At 38.5% G+C, this 18691-nt stretch overlaps 1 protein-coding gene across 2 annotated transcripts; it reads right to left on the reverse strand.

Annotated features, from left to right (window-relative positions):
• Positions 1 to 3753: 3753 nt before the first annotated feature.
• LOC103716164 (pyruvate kinase isozyme A, chloroplastic-like) lies at positions 3754 to 15116 on the reverse strand. 2 transcript variants are annotated; one of them, XM_008804051.5, is made up of 7 exons: positions 14332 to 15116; positions 13252 to 13342; positions 12954 to 13147; positions 11771 to 11892; positions 6576 to 7054; positions 5173 to 5476; positions 3754 to 4094 (listed from the first exon to the last, which is right to left on the reverse strand). In XM_008804051.5, the coding sequence occupies exons 1-6, from the start codon at positions 14860 to 14862 to the stop codon at positions 5175 to 5177; spliced, it is 1719 nt and encodes a 572-aa protein (XP_008802273.2). In that variant the 5' UTR covers positions 14863 to 15116; the 3' UTR covers positions 3754 to 4094; positions 5173 to 5174. The 2 variants fall into 2 exon arrangements, with proteins under 2 accessions (XP_008802273.2, XP_008802274.2); XM_008804052.5 differs by having other exon boundaries at positions 3754 to 4087; positions 14332 to 15097.
• Positions 15117 to 18691: the final 3575 nt, after the last annotated feature.

Below are 18691 nucleotides of genomic sequence, written 5' to 3' on the forward strand. Positions count from 1 at the left end.
AAAATTTCATCAAATTTGGAGTCCTGAAAGTGGATCAAAACCGGGATGAAGTAACCCACTGTCAGTTCGGGTTACTGTTCATCCGGGTGGAAAATAGGGGATTTCATGCCATAATAGGGTATTAAGCCCAGATTAAGCTAAGGGAGACCTTGTACTCGTGCAAGGGAGTCCCTAATACACATAAATGATGAGTTAATTAATAGAAAAAGAAAAAGAGAAAGAAAAGAAAAGATTTAGGGAACGGGGGAGTTGAATCAATTAAAGTTCCCTATATTATAATTGGCACGTAGATTATGGCCCTTGATACAAGACTAAATGTATTGTAAATGCATGTCACAGTTGGGCAAGAAGCTAGGGAACAAGAGGAAGAAGTTCCCCACTGCCTGCTGTAGATTTTTGGAGGCGTATCAGGGCTGTGCCGGATTGACAGGTGAGTGGGAGTCATGTACTTTGCACCATGAGCATCCTTAATTCATTTTCATGAATGTCGCCAAGTGTGAATTGATTCCACTTGAGCATATTGATTGATATTGTAGTAGATTCCTCTATAATTTTGTTTCTCCATACTTGATTATCTTGTGCACGCATTTGAGGGAACATTGAGAGAAATTACGAGGGGTTGATGAGTAATCAAATTGATTCCGAATTGTGAAATGATTTCTTTTGTAAATTGATTTCATTTCCTCTATTTTAAAGACTTGTGAGTCGTAGCTTGATTATACTCCTTTATGAGTAATGAAATTGGATCTGAATTGTGAAATGATTTCTTTTGTAAATTGATTTCATTTCCTCTATTTCAAAGACTTGTACAGCCCTTCTCATGGTATATTGAGTTGCATTGTACTCCCGTGATTCCTCACTCCCAACCCTGATGTTAGTTTATGATTGGGTCATGATCGAGTGAGTGGTAATCTTGATTATACTCCTTTTTAGTAGAGTATTGGGAGGGTGCATTATGGCATTTATGCATGGCTTGGCAGTATCTGCAGGACACCTATAGTCGATGGGGTTGAACATCGGCCTTTGTGCACATAGTAGCCTTCTGGGTGGGCGGAGCCCAGTCCCTTCCTAGGGGGGGACACGGCCCTAGGCGTAGGATCGGCCGGTCCTACGACTTATATTCTGCTTGCCGCCGGGCATAGTAAGACCCCGCGAGGTGCAGTATGGCTTTCCGCGGATGTAGAATTCCCGCGAGGTGCCGTTTAGTATGTAGATGTGAGATGGATTTCTGTTCTGGATACTGGCCAGCATTTACATGATCAGTGTGGTGTCTTATCCTGCATATGCATGTGACAGTAGGGAGTTGTTGCTGGTTCGCCTGGGGCGTAAAACCCACCTCCTGATAGCTGTCTAGCATTTATGTTATCGGTATGGTGTCTTATCCTGCATATGCATGTGACAGTAGGGAGTTGTTGCTGGTTCGCCTGGGGCGTAAAACCCACCTCCCGACAGCTGTCTAGCATTTATGTTATCGGTATGGTGTCTTATCCTGCATATGCATGTGACAGTAGGGAGTTGTTGCTGGTTCGCCTGGGGCGTAAAACCCACCTCCCGACAGCTGTCTAGTGATGATTTACATATTGGTGTGGTGTCATATTCGATGTATGCATATGGCAGTAGAGAGTTGTTGCTGGTTCGCCTGGGGCGTAAAACCCACCTCCCGATAGCTGTCTTGTTGATGATTCAGCCTATTGACACCTGATTTATATGATTCGGTACTATGACATGTTGAGCATATTCATGAGCAGCATATATGTTGACTTGATTATTCCATATATGCTTCAGATGAGTTGATATTGATTGTGGTGATATTGATGACTTACTCCATATTCTCTATGTTGAGATCATGTTCATCTTATTATTGATCTTGAGATTTCACCTCGAGCCATGATTATATCTGGTCTCATGTGCATAGTACTCTCTACTCCACTCACTGAGTATTTATATACTCACTCCCCAGTTTGGTGTTTTTGATTGCAGGGCAGGTATTGTATAGAGAAGAGCAGGATTAGTGGTTGCCTGCTAGCTGTGCCGCTCCATAGTATAGTATAGTATAATGTAGATAGAGGTTTATACCCTTTTGGTGTATTATAAACCTTCTATTGTATATAGTGTATAGTTACAGTCATAGATCCTGTTGTGGATATGGGTTTGACCATGGATGGAATGGGAACCAGATTTTTATACATATGAGTTATATGCCTGAGATATTGTATTGATATATATTGTCCAGGTTCATTATGTGACGGATTATGTGATTGCTGCTCTGACAGGTAGTGTGTTGTATGTATTGAGATAATCCTGACAGGTCACTATAGGAAAAGTGATCATTTTGTGCATGCATCATGCCAAATTTTTCAAGATTTATTGATGATTGATAGGTAGTAGGGTTCTACGCGGTGGCTGGTGGCCTTATGCCTACCCGCACCCTAGGACCGTCGCGGCGGCCCGCCGGGAACGGGGCGGGGGTCGTGACAATTATTGACTGCTCAGGACTCTCAAAGTATGTTTTGATCTATTCTAGTTTGATTTATGTTTCTTTGTGTTCTAATCTTCTGGTGTCCATAAAATCCAATAGTGGTTGCATGGAAATCTAAAATGTCATATTGTCTTCGTTTGGGCAAAGCTACTAGAACATACTGCTGCCAGGAAAGATGGTGATTCACAGAACGGACAACGGCTGAAAACTTACAACCACATCTTACACATCCTTGGAGTCCCACTCCAGTTATAAGAGGCAACTACTTGGCCCTAAAACAAACGTAAACTTAAGTCTTACATGTTTCAAGCAATGGGAAATGCTTGGCAAGCAGCATATGGCATGCCAATTATATAACATACTGACCCTCTCTAAAAATATTTTTTCCTATTGTTAACCCTATTGTTTCAATGATTTACTATTTGATTTTGATGATAACAAACAAATAAACTTAGTTCATTATTATGATTATAGCAAACAAATGAAAATTAGAAATTGAGATTTCTTTTGAAGGCAAATGTTGGAATTCTGAACATGTGTTAGTATTTTCGGCATAACTTTTTATTGAAATATAATATTAATACAATTCTTGATGATATGAAAAGAAGATTTATTTATCTAAAACTTTTATATTTAATATATTTTCAAATTTGAACGTTAGCTATGAATAATAGGGTCTGCAATCTATCTATCCGTAGCTGTAATTCAGGTTGACATATGTGTAATCTTTTAGCCGTAACTTTTCAACCAAATGTCCTTTTGAGATGATTCTTATCAGGTTGGAAAGATAACTTAAAGATTACAACTTTGTCTCCAGCCACTAAGTCAAATTCAGCCTTTTGATTTGTCAAAAAGGTGATGCAAAATAGGAAACCAAATCTGCCTACATTAAATGTGTTGAAAAAGGGTTTTCAAAGCTTCAAATTGTTTCAAACGGAAAAATGGCTCTCAAGCCTATGAAAGGAGGTTCATACCTCATATTGCAGCAAGAAAAAAAGTTCCATAGAGGATTGAAGAGAAATCAAGAGAGTATTGTGCTTACAAGTAAAAAGCCTTCTTCGTTGAAAAATTGAGTGTAGCGCTTTCATTTTTGTTATTTTGATTAAGTATTGTAAGAGAGTTGTTGAGCTTTTGTTAGCTTGAGTGATAGAAAGAATTGCTTGGGAGGGTCATACTCTAAATAAATAAGAAAGTATTTTGAGTGAGTAGATCAACCAAGAGTTAGCTCGGATATCACCAAGTGTAAAGATTGCTTGCACCTGGAAGACAAGCGATTTGTAAAGCTTTGGATAAGCATAGTGGATTAAATCTCGGAAAGGAATTCCGGAAAGTGGATGTAAGCTCACAAAGAAACTAAACCACTATAAATCATCGTGTATTATTATTCCTTTCCTTCACTCTTTATTTTTCCATACCTAGTTGCATATTTGCTTGCTATATTTGTGATTATTTTTTCTTAAGTAAATAAATTTAATGAAATAAACTAGATGCAACAAATATAGCAAGTAATAATCACAAGCTGGGACCTCCTAAGTGTTCTTCATCCATTTGTGGCCTGGAATGGCAATTTTGCCGCTCATCCAAATCAGCACAGGTGTTCCCAGCACCCTGCCAACTACGAGAGGAATTAATCAATGATACATGTAAGTATGATAGGTTAGGAAAATAGTGCTTGTGTGATCAATCAATTATAGATAGACCTTGGGTTCAAATCGTAGCACAGGTTTCTGTTACACAGACCACCCCAGTTTCATATGTCGAAAATATTCATCATTTTTTTAATGAATTTCTTCGCCTCTTTCCCCCCGACTTCCCAATAGTAAGCGACGTTTAAAAAATATTAAAAAAAACAAAAATGACACTAGTTTTTGCAATCCTCAAAATTTGAGGAATGCAGGTGGCAAAAGCATCTTGAAAACCTTTACAAATTATCAATCACTAACCGACAAGACATTTAAAGCAAGGAAACAAAATGGGTGACACGGGAAATTTAAGACAAAACGAAAACATCTAAAGATCGCATACTTCAACTTTTCTGCAAAAGTGGAACATCTCAGAGGTGTTGGATCCATACCAACGTTTCTCAAGTTCGTGGTAAAATATAGGATGTAAAAATCCCATGGCCTTCACTACAATATAATATTTGGGCAGATCAAGAGCTAGCTGATTATTAGCAAGATGATGACTTGAAACCCCAAAGAACATCTATAACGGAAACTCAAAAGCTCCTGCCAACCTGACCTCAGGTATTTCACAATTAATGATGTCACTAGAGATAACTGAACAGCAACGAGGCAAAAAAATAGTTCGAGCAAATAAATTCTATAATGGTTTAAGGAACATCTACCATCACCTAGAGTAAAAACCTTTTCTCAGAAAACCACCTAACCTAAGAGCACACATATCAAATTAAGGCAGCAGCTATTTTTCATAATAAAAGGAAGCTTCCGGCATAATGAAATGTCCGTACGTTGTTGATTTTATGTAATAGGAATATGAATATATAGTAGCAGCAGCTTTTAAAGGATATGCAATTTTTATCAGAAATTCAATCCTGATAGCTCATTTGCTACTGTTCACTAATAACAAACAAATGGAGTTTGATACAACAAACTTGTTAACTCTTCAAAGGTTGGAGTTAAGCTTTAGACAGCTAAAAAGGGAGGAAAACGATACAATAGCAGTAAACTTACCGCTATGGGACATTCATCACTTGAATTGACTGTAGCATATCAGAGAGGGCGATGACAAGGTCACCAGACTGGATCATTCCCCTTGCCTTGAGCAAAGCGAAAGTGCGGTTAAGATTGCTTTCCATGTCATCAGAAAAACTGAGGCGGAAGGGGATCAGACCCCACTGCAGGTTCAGCCGTCTCCTTACAGACGTTGAAGTCGTGAATGCAAAAATTGGACAGTCAGGGCGGCAGCGTGACAGAAGAGAGGCCATGTGTCCCGTCTTTGTGTAGACAAACAGTGCATCTACTCCCAAATTGTTAGCTGAAAAGCATAATAAACATGATCAACAATAACACACATCACACAAGAACACAAGCATCTGCTGCCAGCTTGTAAGCTACAACAAATGGTACATTCACTTACAGCAAGCTTACTATGTGAACATGGAGCCAACATGGAAGCTGTAATCCAGTAGCGAGCGGCAGTTGAATATGAAAGCAAAAGTAATCATATACAAGGTAATATTACCATATTTTCTACTTTTCACCTAAAAAAAGGGCATAGTTTGTACTTTTAGAATCTTTTGCAAAGATGGGCTGCTCACTAGATGCCCATAGCACATGGTCGACCAGAACATTACTGACGCCCTGATTTCACTCATGAACTAAATAGGTGTCATCAGCATAACCATCAAAATAACTAAGGTGTCATCAACAGGATATGAGTTTCTTTCACAAAACATTTCAAAGGGTATGTTCACATAGTATGTACTCAATTAAAAGAATACCATTTTAGTTATCAAGGATCGGTATCTGTATGGCAGGGCACAACCAGATTTAAATGTGACTCAGTGAAAAAAAGGCATATAAAGTTGGAATTCGGTATTGTTTTGCCTAAGAAAGAGGTTAATGATTCAGGAACATTCTTGGAAAAAATGTGGGGTAAATATAATATATTTGAGATTCTAGAATGCCTTGGTGAGGTTTAAAAAAAAAAAAAAGAAAACAAACCAGAAAACACAACCCTTTGCAAGCCACTTTGAAAAAGAAAAGGGGAAAAAGACTTCATTGCCATTAGAGGGGAAAAAGGGGTGAGAACCTGTGATAAAAAATTGAGAGTAATAATACAATTACTTCATAATTGGAAATCTTTTGTGCCTAGGGATCACAACGTGCATGCTAGCATAGACATATTTCAATGGAAAGCAGCCAACTTTTATAAATAAAAGGCAAGTGACCTTATGAAGTGCAGTCCAGACAACAAATGCAGAATCATATCCTTAACGATGAAGCCTGATGCTCATTGTTTTCAATGAGAACAATGAAATTATTGACTTGGAAAAATGACAAAACTTCAAAATGGTCACCAAATAATCAACACAATTCAGAGAATCACGGGTCAATACGATGAGATTGCTTACCCATTTTGGCAGCTGAATTGCAGATCTCCTCTGAGATTTTGTCAGAGAAAGACGATGCAATGTCTGACAGCTCCATTGCTTCATAGCGCTTCTCCTCTCTCCACCACCTTTCAATCCTTAGGCTTACACTTCTAAGGACAGTGAGTGCTTTCTCTGGATACTGACCCATGGCTGACTCACCAGAAAGCATAAGAGCATCAGCCCGCTGCCGGACTGCTTCTGATACATCAGCAACTTCAGCTCTAGTTGGTGTAGGATATTCAATCATAGACTCGAGAAGTTGAGAAGCTACAATGACAGGTTTGTTGAGCTGCCTGCACATTTTAACAATCTTTTGTTGTGCTGAAGGAACTTGTTCCAGTGGAATTTGAGCACCTAAGTCTCCTCTGGCTACCATGGCTCCATCTGATGCGCGGATAATCTCTTCCAAATTTTTTAAAGAATCAATACTCTCAATCTTCGCAACTACTGAAATATCACTGTGGAACATATATTGTTCATCATTCGTGTTAGGAAGGCAGAGCCAGCACATAAGAGAACATTTCATAGGAAGGAGGAAAGAGAGAAGGGGGTGGGAGGCTATTCTTCTTTCATTTTATACTGGAAAACTAGTGAACCATAATAATTGTTCAATTAGATAACTTTTCAACCTTCACGGAAGTAGAATCATACACAATTTTGATGGGAAATACAAGATCGAAAAACATTTGTCTTAAGCTATCTTAAGGCTCATTGGTGAAGAACTATGACATGCATGGTGGTTTTAATATCAGAGAACACAACCAGAAAAAAAAAAAAAGGCATTTGGAACTAGAAAAGAGCAAATCTAGTTTCAGATGGATGTGGCTGGCCTGTTATGACCTTTTGTTTCTGAAAAAATGCAGATAGGCCGTTTTCCTATTGCACAGCAAATGTCAGCCCAATGCTGACAAGCAATGGATTCAGACAAGCTGCCTTCACATTGGCACTATAATTGCCAGCACCAAAATACTGATGGGTTAAGGGAGATCACATCCCAATAGAGAGCAAGAGACAAGACAACCTATTAATTATAGCTCCTAGCCTCCTGCTAGCTATCTCATAAGAAGTTGAGAAGGACAATGAAGCATAAGACAGCACATATAAATGCTAATGACTTGAAAAGGCAATATATACAAGTAATTAATGACTGTAAGGGCAGTACATACTTGTGAGCTAATTAGACAAACCAGCAGATATCCATACAAATACACTTATTGAAAAGATTCGGATAAGTTCCATATTCCCACAATCACATGATATACAGAAAGAACAAAGCCTTTCTAACCTACAAGACATTGTCCCTGTACAAATATATCCCATCCCTGACAGCCTGTATTTCATGCCAAGCTATCCAAAACACAATATTGGGTCATTATTAGAGATTTATACCAATATTGTGGACATGTATCTTTCTGGTTGAATTGAATTATGTCCTTTGCTATTAAGACAGGCAAAGACCAGCAAAACTTAACAAATCACACTAGAATAAAAGAGAACTTCTAGTATCAAAACTACAGATGGTCCATATTGGTAGATACACTTGAGCTTTTCTTAAACTAAATAATGCATTTAAATGGTCATTTCATGTGCTCTATGTGTATCTAAATCTGTGTGCATGTAACTGTTTGCATTTATAGTCTTTTTCTTCTGACTAAACCAAGACCCATTCTATAACCTCATGTTTGCTCATTATTTTGGGTCACTTAAATTTTGGGCCCTAAGTCATGCACAAAAAGCACAGAAAATGAAGATAGGATGCAGCTGCAGGAGCACTTGACAATGATGCTAGAAATACATAATGCAAAAACTTAGGTCATGGAAAAAGGGAGGAACCACATTACAACATGAACAGGTGCAAAAGGAAAATGGCAGAACTATGGTTGAAAAGAATTAAGTTAGTGATGACAATTACAAACTCCAGACTAGGGCTGAAATCGGATCGGATATTAGCATATCTATATCCATATTTGTTTTGTTTGATGATTATAGATACGGATACGGATGTTAGTCGAATGTAAAAATTTATATCCATATTTGTTTTTAACAAATACGGATACAAATTGGATACTGAAAGTATGGATATCAATACGGATATAAATCAGATAATTAAACTTTATGACCACAAAATCAAAGATATTACTAAGTGGATAATAAATCAAGTTAATAGCATATTAATATGGCCATTTATTTTTCTTAAATGTTTATGAGTGTCGTATAAAATTTAATAGGGTTACAAATGAAATCGAATATTCGGATACGGATCGGATAGTTGTCTATCCATATCTATATCCATTTTTTTTTACGGATATTAGTTAGATGCTCAAATTTCTATCCATATCTGGATAGATTCGAATACGAAAACGAATCCGAACGGATATTATCCAATCCACTTTCACCCCTTCTCCAGACCCATGCACTGATGCCCATCTCCACCCACAATAGTCTAAAATGCAAAGCATCCTATTGCATTTTTTCCTAGGCCTATTCTATTACCATATTCGATAAGGACCAATCTGCATATAGTTATTTAGCACATGCTTAGTTATATGTCATGGATCTATGGATCATTACCAAATGAATAGATCCCTCTAGCATATTTAATTCTTTTGTAGTAAAAAAATTAGGGTTAAAGGAATCCTATTTCAATTTGGCTGTTTGGTTTATATATGCCTACACAATGAAAGCAATTCCTCTATCACAGACAGAAGGCCTTTAAAGCCCGAAAAGCCCATGCAGAAAAATTGCAATGCTGGTGTTATAGTCAAAGAATCAAATTAGACCACTAAGTGTAGCAACAAAAGACACTAGGACAACAAGGCATCTATAACATCTAGTGGCAGATACCAAAAAAAGGCAATGTAGCAAGTTTGCATTTGTATGTGCACGTGCACGACAAATATAATATAATTATGTATGAATAATTCTTTATGTATGACTTTCATTTGAAGCAAGAGTATAGCACCGAAGAAGAAGCATCACCACCTACTCATTACATTTTGAGGCAACTATTTCCAAGTTTGCCGAGCTCTTTTTCCTATACTCTCAATTCTTAACATCATCAGTCTCACAAAATTGTTGCATGCGAAAAGAAGGCTCAAGCATAAATAACTAGATAAATGGATGACATAAGGGCTTCCTTTTCCAATTTTTTTATATAAAAAATATTATAGAAATCTGTGGAGAGTAGGGTAATAAAATCATTAGGAGCCTATATTTGGTCATTATTGAACAAAAAAATGCTAATGGTTGAAGAAAAAAGGGAGTGGCTTCATAATTAAAATTATTTTGGAAAACATCAGTATACACAAAATAACTCCATTTAACAACCATATCTGAACATTTCACATATTTCTACAACATAGAAATAGAGCATCATTATGAGCACTAGTTTGAACAGTTTCTTAAAATTGATCCAGAATGTATGTGTGGATGTTGTAGGTATACATTTGAGATTCATTGACATTTCTAAGTACTGGAAGTAACTTGTAGAGAACTCCTTGCTTGTGAAGAGTGGAGAAGACTTACAGCCCAATATCTTTGTTTCCTTTAACATTTCTTGTTAATTTCAAGTTGCTCTACTTTGCAGTATTACTAGAAAAAAAACCTCATACATTTGCATTATGTGAAAGACGAATAACCAACATTTTAACTAAATGGTACGAACTGGCTTAACAACAGAATACAATTGCAGCTGTCAGACACTTGGATTTAGACAAAGAATAGAAATTTGCAGAGATAAACATTATTACACGTTAACAAAGAGAGAACCTTATCCCATCACTATAGTAAATATTGAATAGAACTTAGCACCTTTTTGTATTACTATGTTAGTATTGGTGCAACCAACAAAGTAGGTTTCATTCGCTAGCTAATTTAAATTAAGGCATGGGGCATAGTAAAGTGAAGAATTAGTTCATGGTTACTTCCGTATCTATCAATTACATAAGATGATTATTGAAATCAAGATCTGCCGAATCGATACCGGAACCCATACCAGTCAGTAGACAGGTCGGTATAGTACCAGTTCGGAAGTACCGACATACGGTATGCTTGGGTGTGCCAATAACCAACACGGCCTTTTTTTTGAATTTTTCAAGTTGATTTAATTAGTAATCAATCTTTTTGAACTTTTTCAATAATTTTAAGTCTAATTTAATTTTTTTATATATATTTTTTGATGTTTCTATGATCCCAATTTAACCTAAATGATACATCTTGTTGTTTTAAAATGATACAAAATATATAATGACTACTGAGATATTACATGCTACAAAAAGCAATATGAAATATCCTCAAATCAAGTAGTGAGGTAAAAAATATAAAATAATATAATTAATTACATATATTTAAAGCACAATATACATACTGATATCTCAAATTTCGTCGAGTGGCGATGTCTCTCGTAGATATCCGGATCATTAGAATAGTCAGAAGGCACATCAATCCATCCCTCTAATCAAGCAGCGGTGGCATGATCTTTTCTTATTTTGCAAATTTTGAGCTATTTTTTTAAGCCAAAAAATAAAAAAAATGAGATAAGGGAAAGAAATCACACCTTATTTAGACTTGGATCTTCCTTCAATCGCGTTAAATCGGTGTGATTTCGCAAATTAAGTGGAAAGAAGAGTCATTTAGCCATCTTACAGCTAAATGAACTTCATTAAAAAACTATTGGGAAGGCCTTCGGATTTTCCAACACTTCTTTTTAACAAAAGAAGCAGAGGGAGAAAGGGCCCAGTTTCGAACCGAGATCGGTCAGTTCCAGCCAGTTCGGAATCCACTCCAGCCGATTTATGACCGAAATCGATTTCAATAGGCGAACCGACCAGATTTCCACCGACTCAGCTTGGTATGGGCCAAACCGAGCGGTTCGGTTCGGTTCGGTCTACCTTGATTGAAATTATTATTATACTTCCCACCAACATACAATGGCCCATTAAAAAAAATGACTTCTTGTCAAAAGTTTGTCCAAGTTTTGTTTCACTCCAGGAAGATAAAAAACTAAAGCTAATAAGCTAAATTGTCTGTGACTAGCAATTTTTGCTCAATCCTATGCTAAAGTTGCTTGTGACTTCAACTTGATACTTCATAAATTCCAACACACACAATCCCTCCAATAAAGAAAAGAACTAAACAAAGGAAAAAATAGCATAAAGAAAGCTCTTTCCAACTACCTGTCACGACATCGTGCAGCTATGTAGCTTTTGAGATGATTAACGACTTCTGCAGACTTGACAAATGAAACCGCAATAAAATCAACACCCTCGGCAATCCCAAAGTCTATATCCAGCCAATCCTGCAAAGATCCAAAAGCACAAGGTATGAAATGCGAAGTTTTCGTAGCATCTAGCAAGCTACCACTCTACTTGTGAGATTCTTCAACCAGTTAATCATCTTGTCATACATACACAGGTACATGCATGCATAGATATGTATATGAATGCATGCACACAAATACACAGAATTCAATAAATCAAACAAAAATATCAGTTTACGAACATATTTCCATAGTTTCTATTTCTTGGACAACAGAACAGAACCTAACTTAAACTGTTCATGGCCACTTTAGTGAACCTCTATTAATATTCCATCCCATAGCATCCACATCGAGAGCAAAAAAAAAACTTGTGAATGTAATAAGAAATAGTGAACAAAGAACATAACAAGTATAAAAGAATAGCCAAGTTCAAGAATGCACAAGTTCAGACATCAAGCTGCAACCTACAAGAGAGCTTGGTGCATTGGTTAAACTTGACAAAGACAAAAATGCCATGGATAATCAGCAAGCAATTGACAAAAGGAATCAAAGATATCTACCAAATTGCAACAATCTTCTAATAGCAACCAAAAATGACAGGCTTGAACCTGATCCAAAGAATACAGAAAGAGAATCACCCAAACTACCCTAGTGGAAGTCATGGCAAAAGGTTGAGAAGAAAGAATGTAAGTGGGGATGACCTGAGTTAGACATAAAAAGAAAAGAAATTCACAGCATTGATGAAAATTATAAGCGACAGAAGATATCCAAACATTTGTATTCCTCAAGTTACATCAACATTCCACAAAATTCAACAAAAAACTTGTTCATGGATGTTTGTATACAAGTCAATGAGCTTTCATAGTACCCATCGTATTTAAGATGAAGGGAGAAGTTATTAAATAACGAGGTTTTAATATGGGTAGTGCTCTGTATGTTAACAAGGAAACCAAAATGAAAACCATGAAATGAGTAGTTACAAAAGTTTAGCAAATTCAACATTTAAGCATATCATGACAATTGATAATCAGTTCAACAGATTCCTCCACTTAACTTACAATTTTCAAAGATTTTCAGTCACTTCATAAGGATGTACCCACCTTAGAAGAAATTGTAGGAAGCATGGCATTACGTTCCCTAACTAGACTACCATCGCGCCAGAAAGTTATATTAGCCCGTGGCAACAGCAGACCAGGATCGGTACATCGACATTTTACATCTGGACCAATCTTCTCAATCACCTCAAACTGGACCATTCCCCCATCCACGATAAGATCATCACCCACCCTCACATCTGTCAAAAATTCCAACAGCTTAAACATTAAAGAATACAGAATTAATACAAAAAATAAAAAGAAGAGCCTTGTCTCTTAAGCAAATAATGGGTCAGAACATAACCTTCAGCAAACCCATCGTAGTTCACATGAATAGTTCGGTCTGGAAGGGGCGAGTTAAAAGCTCTGACACTGAACGTCCAAATCTCACCATCCTGCATAGCATAGAATACGACATAACAGAGTGCACGGTAAACATGCAAATATATATCTACAGTCCAAATTCTATGTTGCATAACTTGTGAATACAATAGACGGGCATAGAAGTTAAAAGTGATTTCAGTTGGATAAGTCTAGTGTCTAAAAGCAAGAGCATCAAGATAGGTGCCTTAGATGGAACAGGAAAAATACATGGTTATCAAAATTTCAGCACCAAAATTAGGGTGATGCACCTATCTGGAGAAGCCTGCCAAAACAAAGTCATTTCCTAGAATGGAAAAGATTAAGCTGCACTTGTAACAAGCAATCAACTAGTAGGCATTAATCCATTGAAAATTGAAGGGGATATTCCCAGGTCTAAGCTTTCTTTATTAGGCATCAAAATGAGTTTGAGAATTTGCTACATGAATCCAATTTATGGTTCCCACTTGTATCACACCGACATCCCTAGTTATGACCCTTCCTGAGCCATGCTCTAAGAAAATATGCTCTAGGGCCACTAGAATTGATGGTCAATTATAACAAACGGCATCACCGAAATTGTTCACAGCTTCCCTCCTTTTGATAAGCTCAACTTTTTAACAGGTTATATCAATTACGAGTAGTCATTTCTAGTGTGGTGAAAGTAGGCGATGGTGTCAGTAATCCTAGAAGTAACTAGTACTTTCATATATTTCCAACTCCAAGTTATCGCACAAGATGTGGGAACCCAATTACTTACCAGGGAAAAAAAAAGCAAGGGGGAAAAAAGTTAGTGCACATCATTAGCACCCTAATTCATCATGTTTAATTAGAATATAAAAATTATATACAAAAATATTAGCTTATTATAGGCCACTAGCGAACAGACTGGATCAGCTAAGTCAAGATTCGACATCACTTTTCACCCAAAAAAAAAAAAAAAAGATTCAACATCACCTAGATCTAAGCCAAAGAAAAGGCAACCAAATTTATGTGTTGAAAAAGAACCATCAAGAATCTTCACCTCGGCCTTGGCAGAGGCGGCGCCGCCGAGATCACCCATGTGGATCTCACTCCCCTCGGTGTCCATCATCACGGCGACGGCGAACCCCTTCTCCTCGTTGAGCCGGCGGACCTGGCGGATGACGCGGCGGTGCCAGTCCTGGGTTCCGTGGCACATGTTGATCCGGGCGACGTTCATCCCCCCAACGGCGAGCGCCTCCAGCTGCTCCGCCCCGCACGTCGCCGGCCCGATCGTGCACACCAGCTTGGTCCGCCGCGTGCTCCGGAACCCATTCTCCTTCAGCTCCGCCTCCGTCACCGCGTCCACGTCGATGGCCGCCGCGGCGGCCGCGGAGGAGCTGATGCCATTCTCGGAGGCAAGGACCACCGGGCCGAGATCGGGCGCCGGAGGCGGGGCGGCGGAGGCGCGGCAGATCTGGCGGCGGAGGAGTTGCTGATGATGGGGGAGGGAGGGGAGGCGGGGGCGGAGGAGGCGAGGGGAGGGGGACGGGGAGGGGGAGGGAGGGGCGAGGAGGTGTAGTGATTGGGCCATTTCTTGCTTTCTTGGGCGGAAACCCTAGGAGACGAGCTCGCCGGGGGACAGTGGCGGAGAATTAGAAGGAACCGAGGGAAGATCGAGAGCTCCTATTTATAGGGTATAGCTAGAGAATGACGGAGATTACGAGGCGGCGGACTTGGGGTGTTTCGGAGCTCGACTTCGAAGTCGTCGCCAGCGGGAGAGACGGATGAGGAAATCTTTGGGAGCCCAAGGATACTCCACCGCACGTGCGTAAAAATTATAATTTCATCTTTTTGACAGGGATCTGTTTGAAAAAGATATGGAGGAAAATGTGAATCAATGTCGGTAAGTGTTTGCCGACGGCTCGTAGAAGAAATCAGGTGCAAGACACGACTGAGATCTTCATTATTTTGATATTCTGGAGGGGGCTGCATGTGAAATAGTCTGTCCGAAGTTCGACCCAGGGTCCGCTGTAAATTGGAGGACGATATTGCTTTAAGATGTGCGCAACGATGACCTGCATTACAAATACAATATATCTGTAATTTAGACATTGTCAGGGTTCTATATGTAAAAAATGTAAATTGAGGAAATCTTTGGGAGCCCAAGAATACTCCACCGCACGTGCGTAAAAATTATAATTTCATCTTTTTGACAGGGATCTGTTTGAAAAAGATATGGAGGAAAATGTGAATCAATGTCGGTAACCGTTTGCCGACGGCTCGTGGAAGAAATCAGGTGCATGACACGACTAAGATCTTCATTATTTTGATATTCTGGAGGGGGCTGCATGTGAAATAGTCTGTCCGAAGTTCGACCCAGGGTCCGCTGTAAATTGGAGGACGACATTGCTTTAAGATGTGCGCAACGATGACCTGCATTACAAATACGATATATCTGTAATTTAGACATTGTCAGGGTTCTATATGTAAAAAATGTAAATTGTCTTCACAGAAGGTGTACCGGCTTTTTTTTTTTCTTTGGGTGAAACCGGCTTCTCACTACACACGTCGGTGAGAGAGCCCAGAGCAATCACAAGACAAAACACGATCTAATGCCTGCAGCACACGATCGCAAGTACCCCAAAATACATATCCAGAATGATGGGCTGCATAGGAGGCGATCCAGTCCGCAGTACTGTTTGCCTCCCGAAAAATATGCGAAACCCGAAATACATCTAACTCCTCCCCCATGCTCCAAATATCTTGGAGTAGCGGGTGCAGATCTGGCCTAGCCTGTCTGCACCGAATCCAGTCGACCATTGTGGATGAGTTGCTCTCTAAGAGTATCCGTCGAGCACCCTAGGTGTGCTCTAGCATAGCTGAGACCCTCCCATGCTGCGTGCAGCTCCGCCACAAGAACTAACCGATCAAAAGTACATCGACCTCCGGCCATGATCAATTTAGAATCATGGTCTCGGATCACAAAACCCACGCTACATCTACTACCACTGGTCGATACACTGCCGTTAAAATTCACCTTGAGAAATCCAGGAGGTGGGGGTTCCCAGGATACCATCGGTATCATCGCATACCTAGGCGCTGAAAGAGCCAAAGAGGAACCCCACCCAGATGTCCCTGTCATCTCCAGGTGTAATGTCAGCTACCGTGCTCGCTAACTCAGCTGCATGTGCAAGAGCCCTACCAACCACTGATCTCGGATAAAACCCCCTTCCTTCGAAGATCCTCGCATTCCTGTCCAGCCAAATATGATATGTCACATAAGCTCATACTGCTGCCCTATCCATCGTGTCAAATCTCCGAGCTGAGTCCCTCAACTGGCTCAGAAAGATCTCAGTGGAGGTGAATGTCAGCTGGTGGGTCAATACGAGGCCCCACACCTGAAGCGCCCGCGAGCACCTGTACCGGCATTTGTTAGAAAAAATATGTTAGTATTGAAGTATTGATCCACTTTTTTCCGCTGTTTCCATTGGAGGCAAATGAAAGCCACCCATGCTTGCTCAGCACTAATGCACTAAATTAAATGTCTAATATTAGTGTGCTTGAGTTCACACATTTTACTTCCCTTGGAATTGTAGTAACTAAAATTTGATATATGCTTCTATATTCATTTTAAGTAATCATGATTGATAGGAGCACAATACACTCTTTATTAGCTGAACACACCCTGTACATTGCATGTGTAACGAGATGCCTAAATAATATTAGGTTGTAGATGCACTCTTGCAAGAGAGAGAATATTATCCCATGCTGTTACACATAATAATACTTTAGTAATGAATTGGACATAACTATTAGTAAATACTTCTTGTCAACTTTGCTACCAAATGCTTATTATCATCTTATCCTATATGGCTCGAAAATTTAATTTAGTACTACCCGACAATCTAAAAGTCTCCCTTTCTTATAGTCATTGTATATACACTTATCGCAAAAATAATTCATGTATGTTTTTATTGTTAATACTTGCATAAAAGCATGAATATCTTTTAACTGAAATTTATTATATTTATATTAAATTAGTAATCAACCCTTCTATATAAACTCTAGCATAAAATTGTGGTTCTCCGAAGAATTCCACGCCTATACTTTCAACACCTTAAATATCCTCCACCTTGCGTGCGAGGATGCCTAACAAGCAACTCACAAGCAAGCATCAAGGGACAATAAGGTAAATTTTAGACTTGTCGTATTAGATTTTGATGTTATAAGGATGTTTACAAATCATAGGACCATATGGAAAATGAGATGATTTTGTGTATGTTTTCATTTCTATTTGATGTAAGTGTATTTTCAAATCCTTTGGATGGATAATATTATTTCATCCTCCCCCTAAAATAAACTTATCAAGGTTATGCTATTTGTTCTTCTTTAACCAAATCAGTTTATCGACCAACTATACTATGCATCCTTTAACGGCATGCCAACATGATCTAAAAGTTGATCTAAATAATGATTTCTTTGGTTTTTCTTTTAGTTTCCAATTTCTTCATTATTTGATTTGGTTTTTATATGTTCTCTTTTTCCAACCAAATACAGAAAATGAAAGATGACAAAGCAGAAGCAAAAGAAGCAACAAAATACCTAATCCTCTCCCATGCCAGGCCCAACCTTTTTATTTTTTTATTTTTTGAGGAAACTTTATTTTTTCTTTTAATTTTTAAGAAAAGAAAAAAGACCTAGAGCAGTATGATAGCAAAGTATTTATTAAAGGCTATCAAAAGCTAAATACATTAATGATTATAGATCAAGGTGTCAAAATCGTATTGACCAATGACCAAGAATAGAGCAGATCATAAGCTAGCTTTGGGCATAGAAAGTATTAAATTTTAAATAAGCCCGGCTCGAAGCCCAAATAAAAATAAGTATAGTCTGGGCTCGAGGCCCGACCCATGATTATCTCTAACCGGAAGATATCAAGACAAGTCCATATGCATCGGATAACATGCTATATTGACCTAGTTCTGCTGCCAAGTAAGCATTTATGTAGATTTTTTTTTTTTGCAAGGAGAAGAATGAGGTCCTAGGTACTTGATTGATGATGTACAAGATATTTGAACATTTTGCCACTTTTTAAATGGGTAAATCCTATCCGCCTGCTATGATTAAGTTTTTTTTCTTACAAAATAAGAGAATGAGTAGGGGGCCATATCTTCAACTTTCATTTTGGAAATTTTCAAATAAAATTTGGATGGTTGTTATATCAATCAAAGAGCCTAATCACGAACTTTATACGTACTAGAATTAACATTACCCACTCATGCATAATTTACTTGGCCCCAACCAGTAGTACAATTTAGTCAAGCAATGTCTGAAAACAAATGAAGAGTCGCCATGAACTCTATAGCCTTTTTTTTGGCTAAGGTGGATGGATCATACATGACGAGTACAGATGCACCCAA

Source organism: Phoenix dactylifera, chromosome 1 (genome assembly GCF_051530095.1).
Source record: "Phoenix dactylifera cultivar Ajwa chromosome 1, Ajwa_hap1_PhDact_Kaust_v1.1, whole genome shotgun sequence".
NCBI lineage: Eukaryota > Viridiplantae > Streptophyta > Magnoliopsida > Arecales > Arecaceae > Phoenix > Phoenix dactylifera.

Coding starts and splice junctions, on each gene's coding strand:
- LOC103716164 (XM_008804051.5), bottom strand. CDS start 14,862: ATGGCCCAATCACTACACCTCCTCGCCCCTCCCTCCCCCTCCCCGTCC. Junction 13,148..13,251: donor CTACGATGGGTTTGCTGAAG/GTTATGTTCTGA, acceptor AATTTTTGACAG/ATGTGAGGGTGGGTGATGAT. Junction 11,893..12,953: donor TTCCTACAATTTCTTCTAAG/GTGGGTACATCC, acceptor GGATCTTTGCAG/GATTGGCTGGATATAGACTT.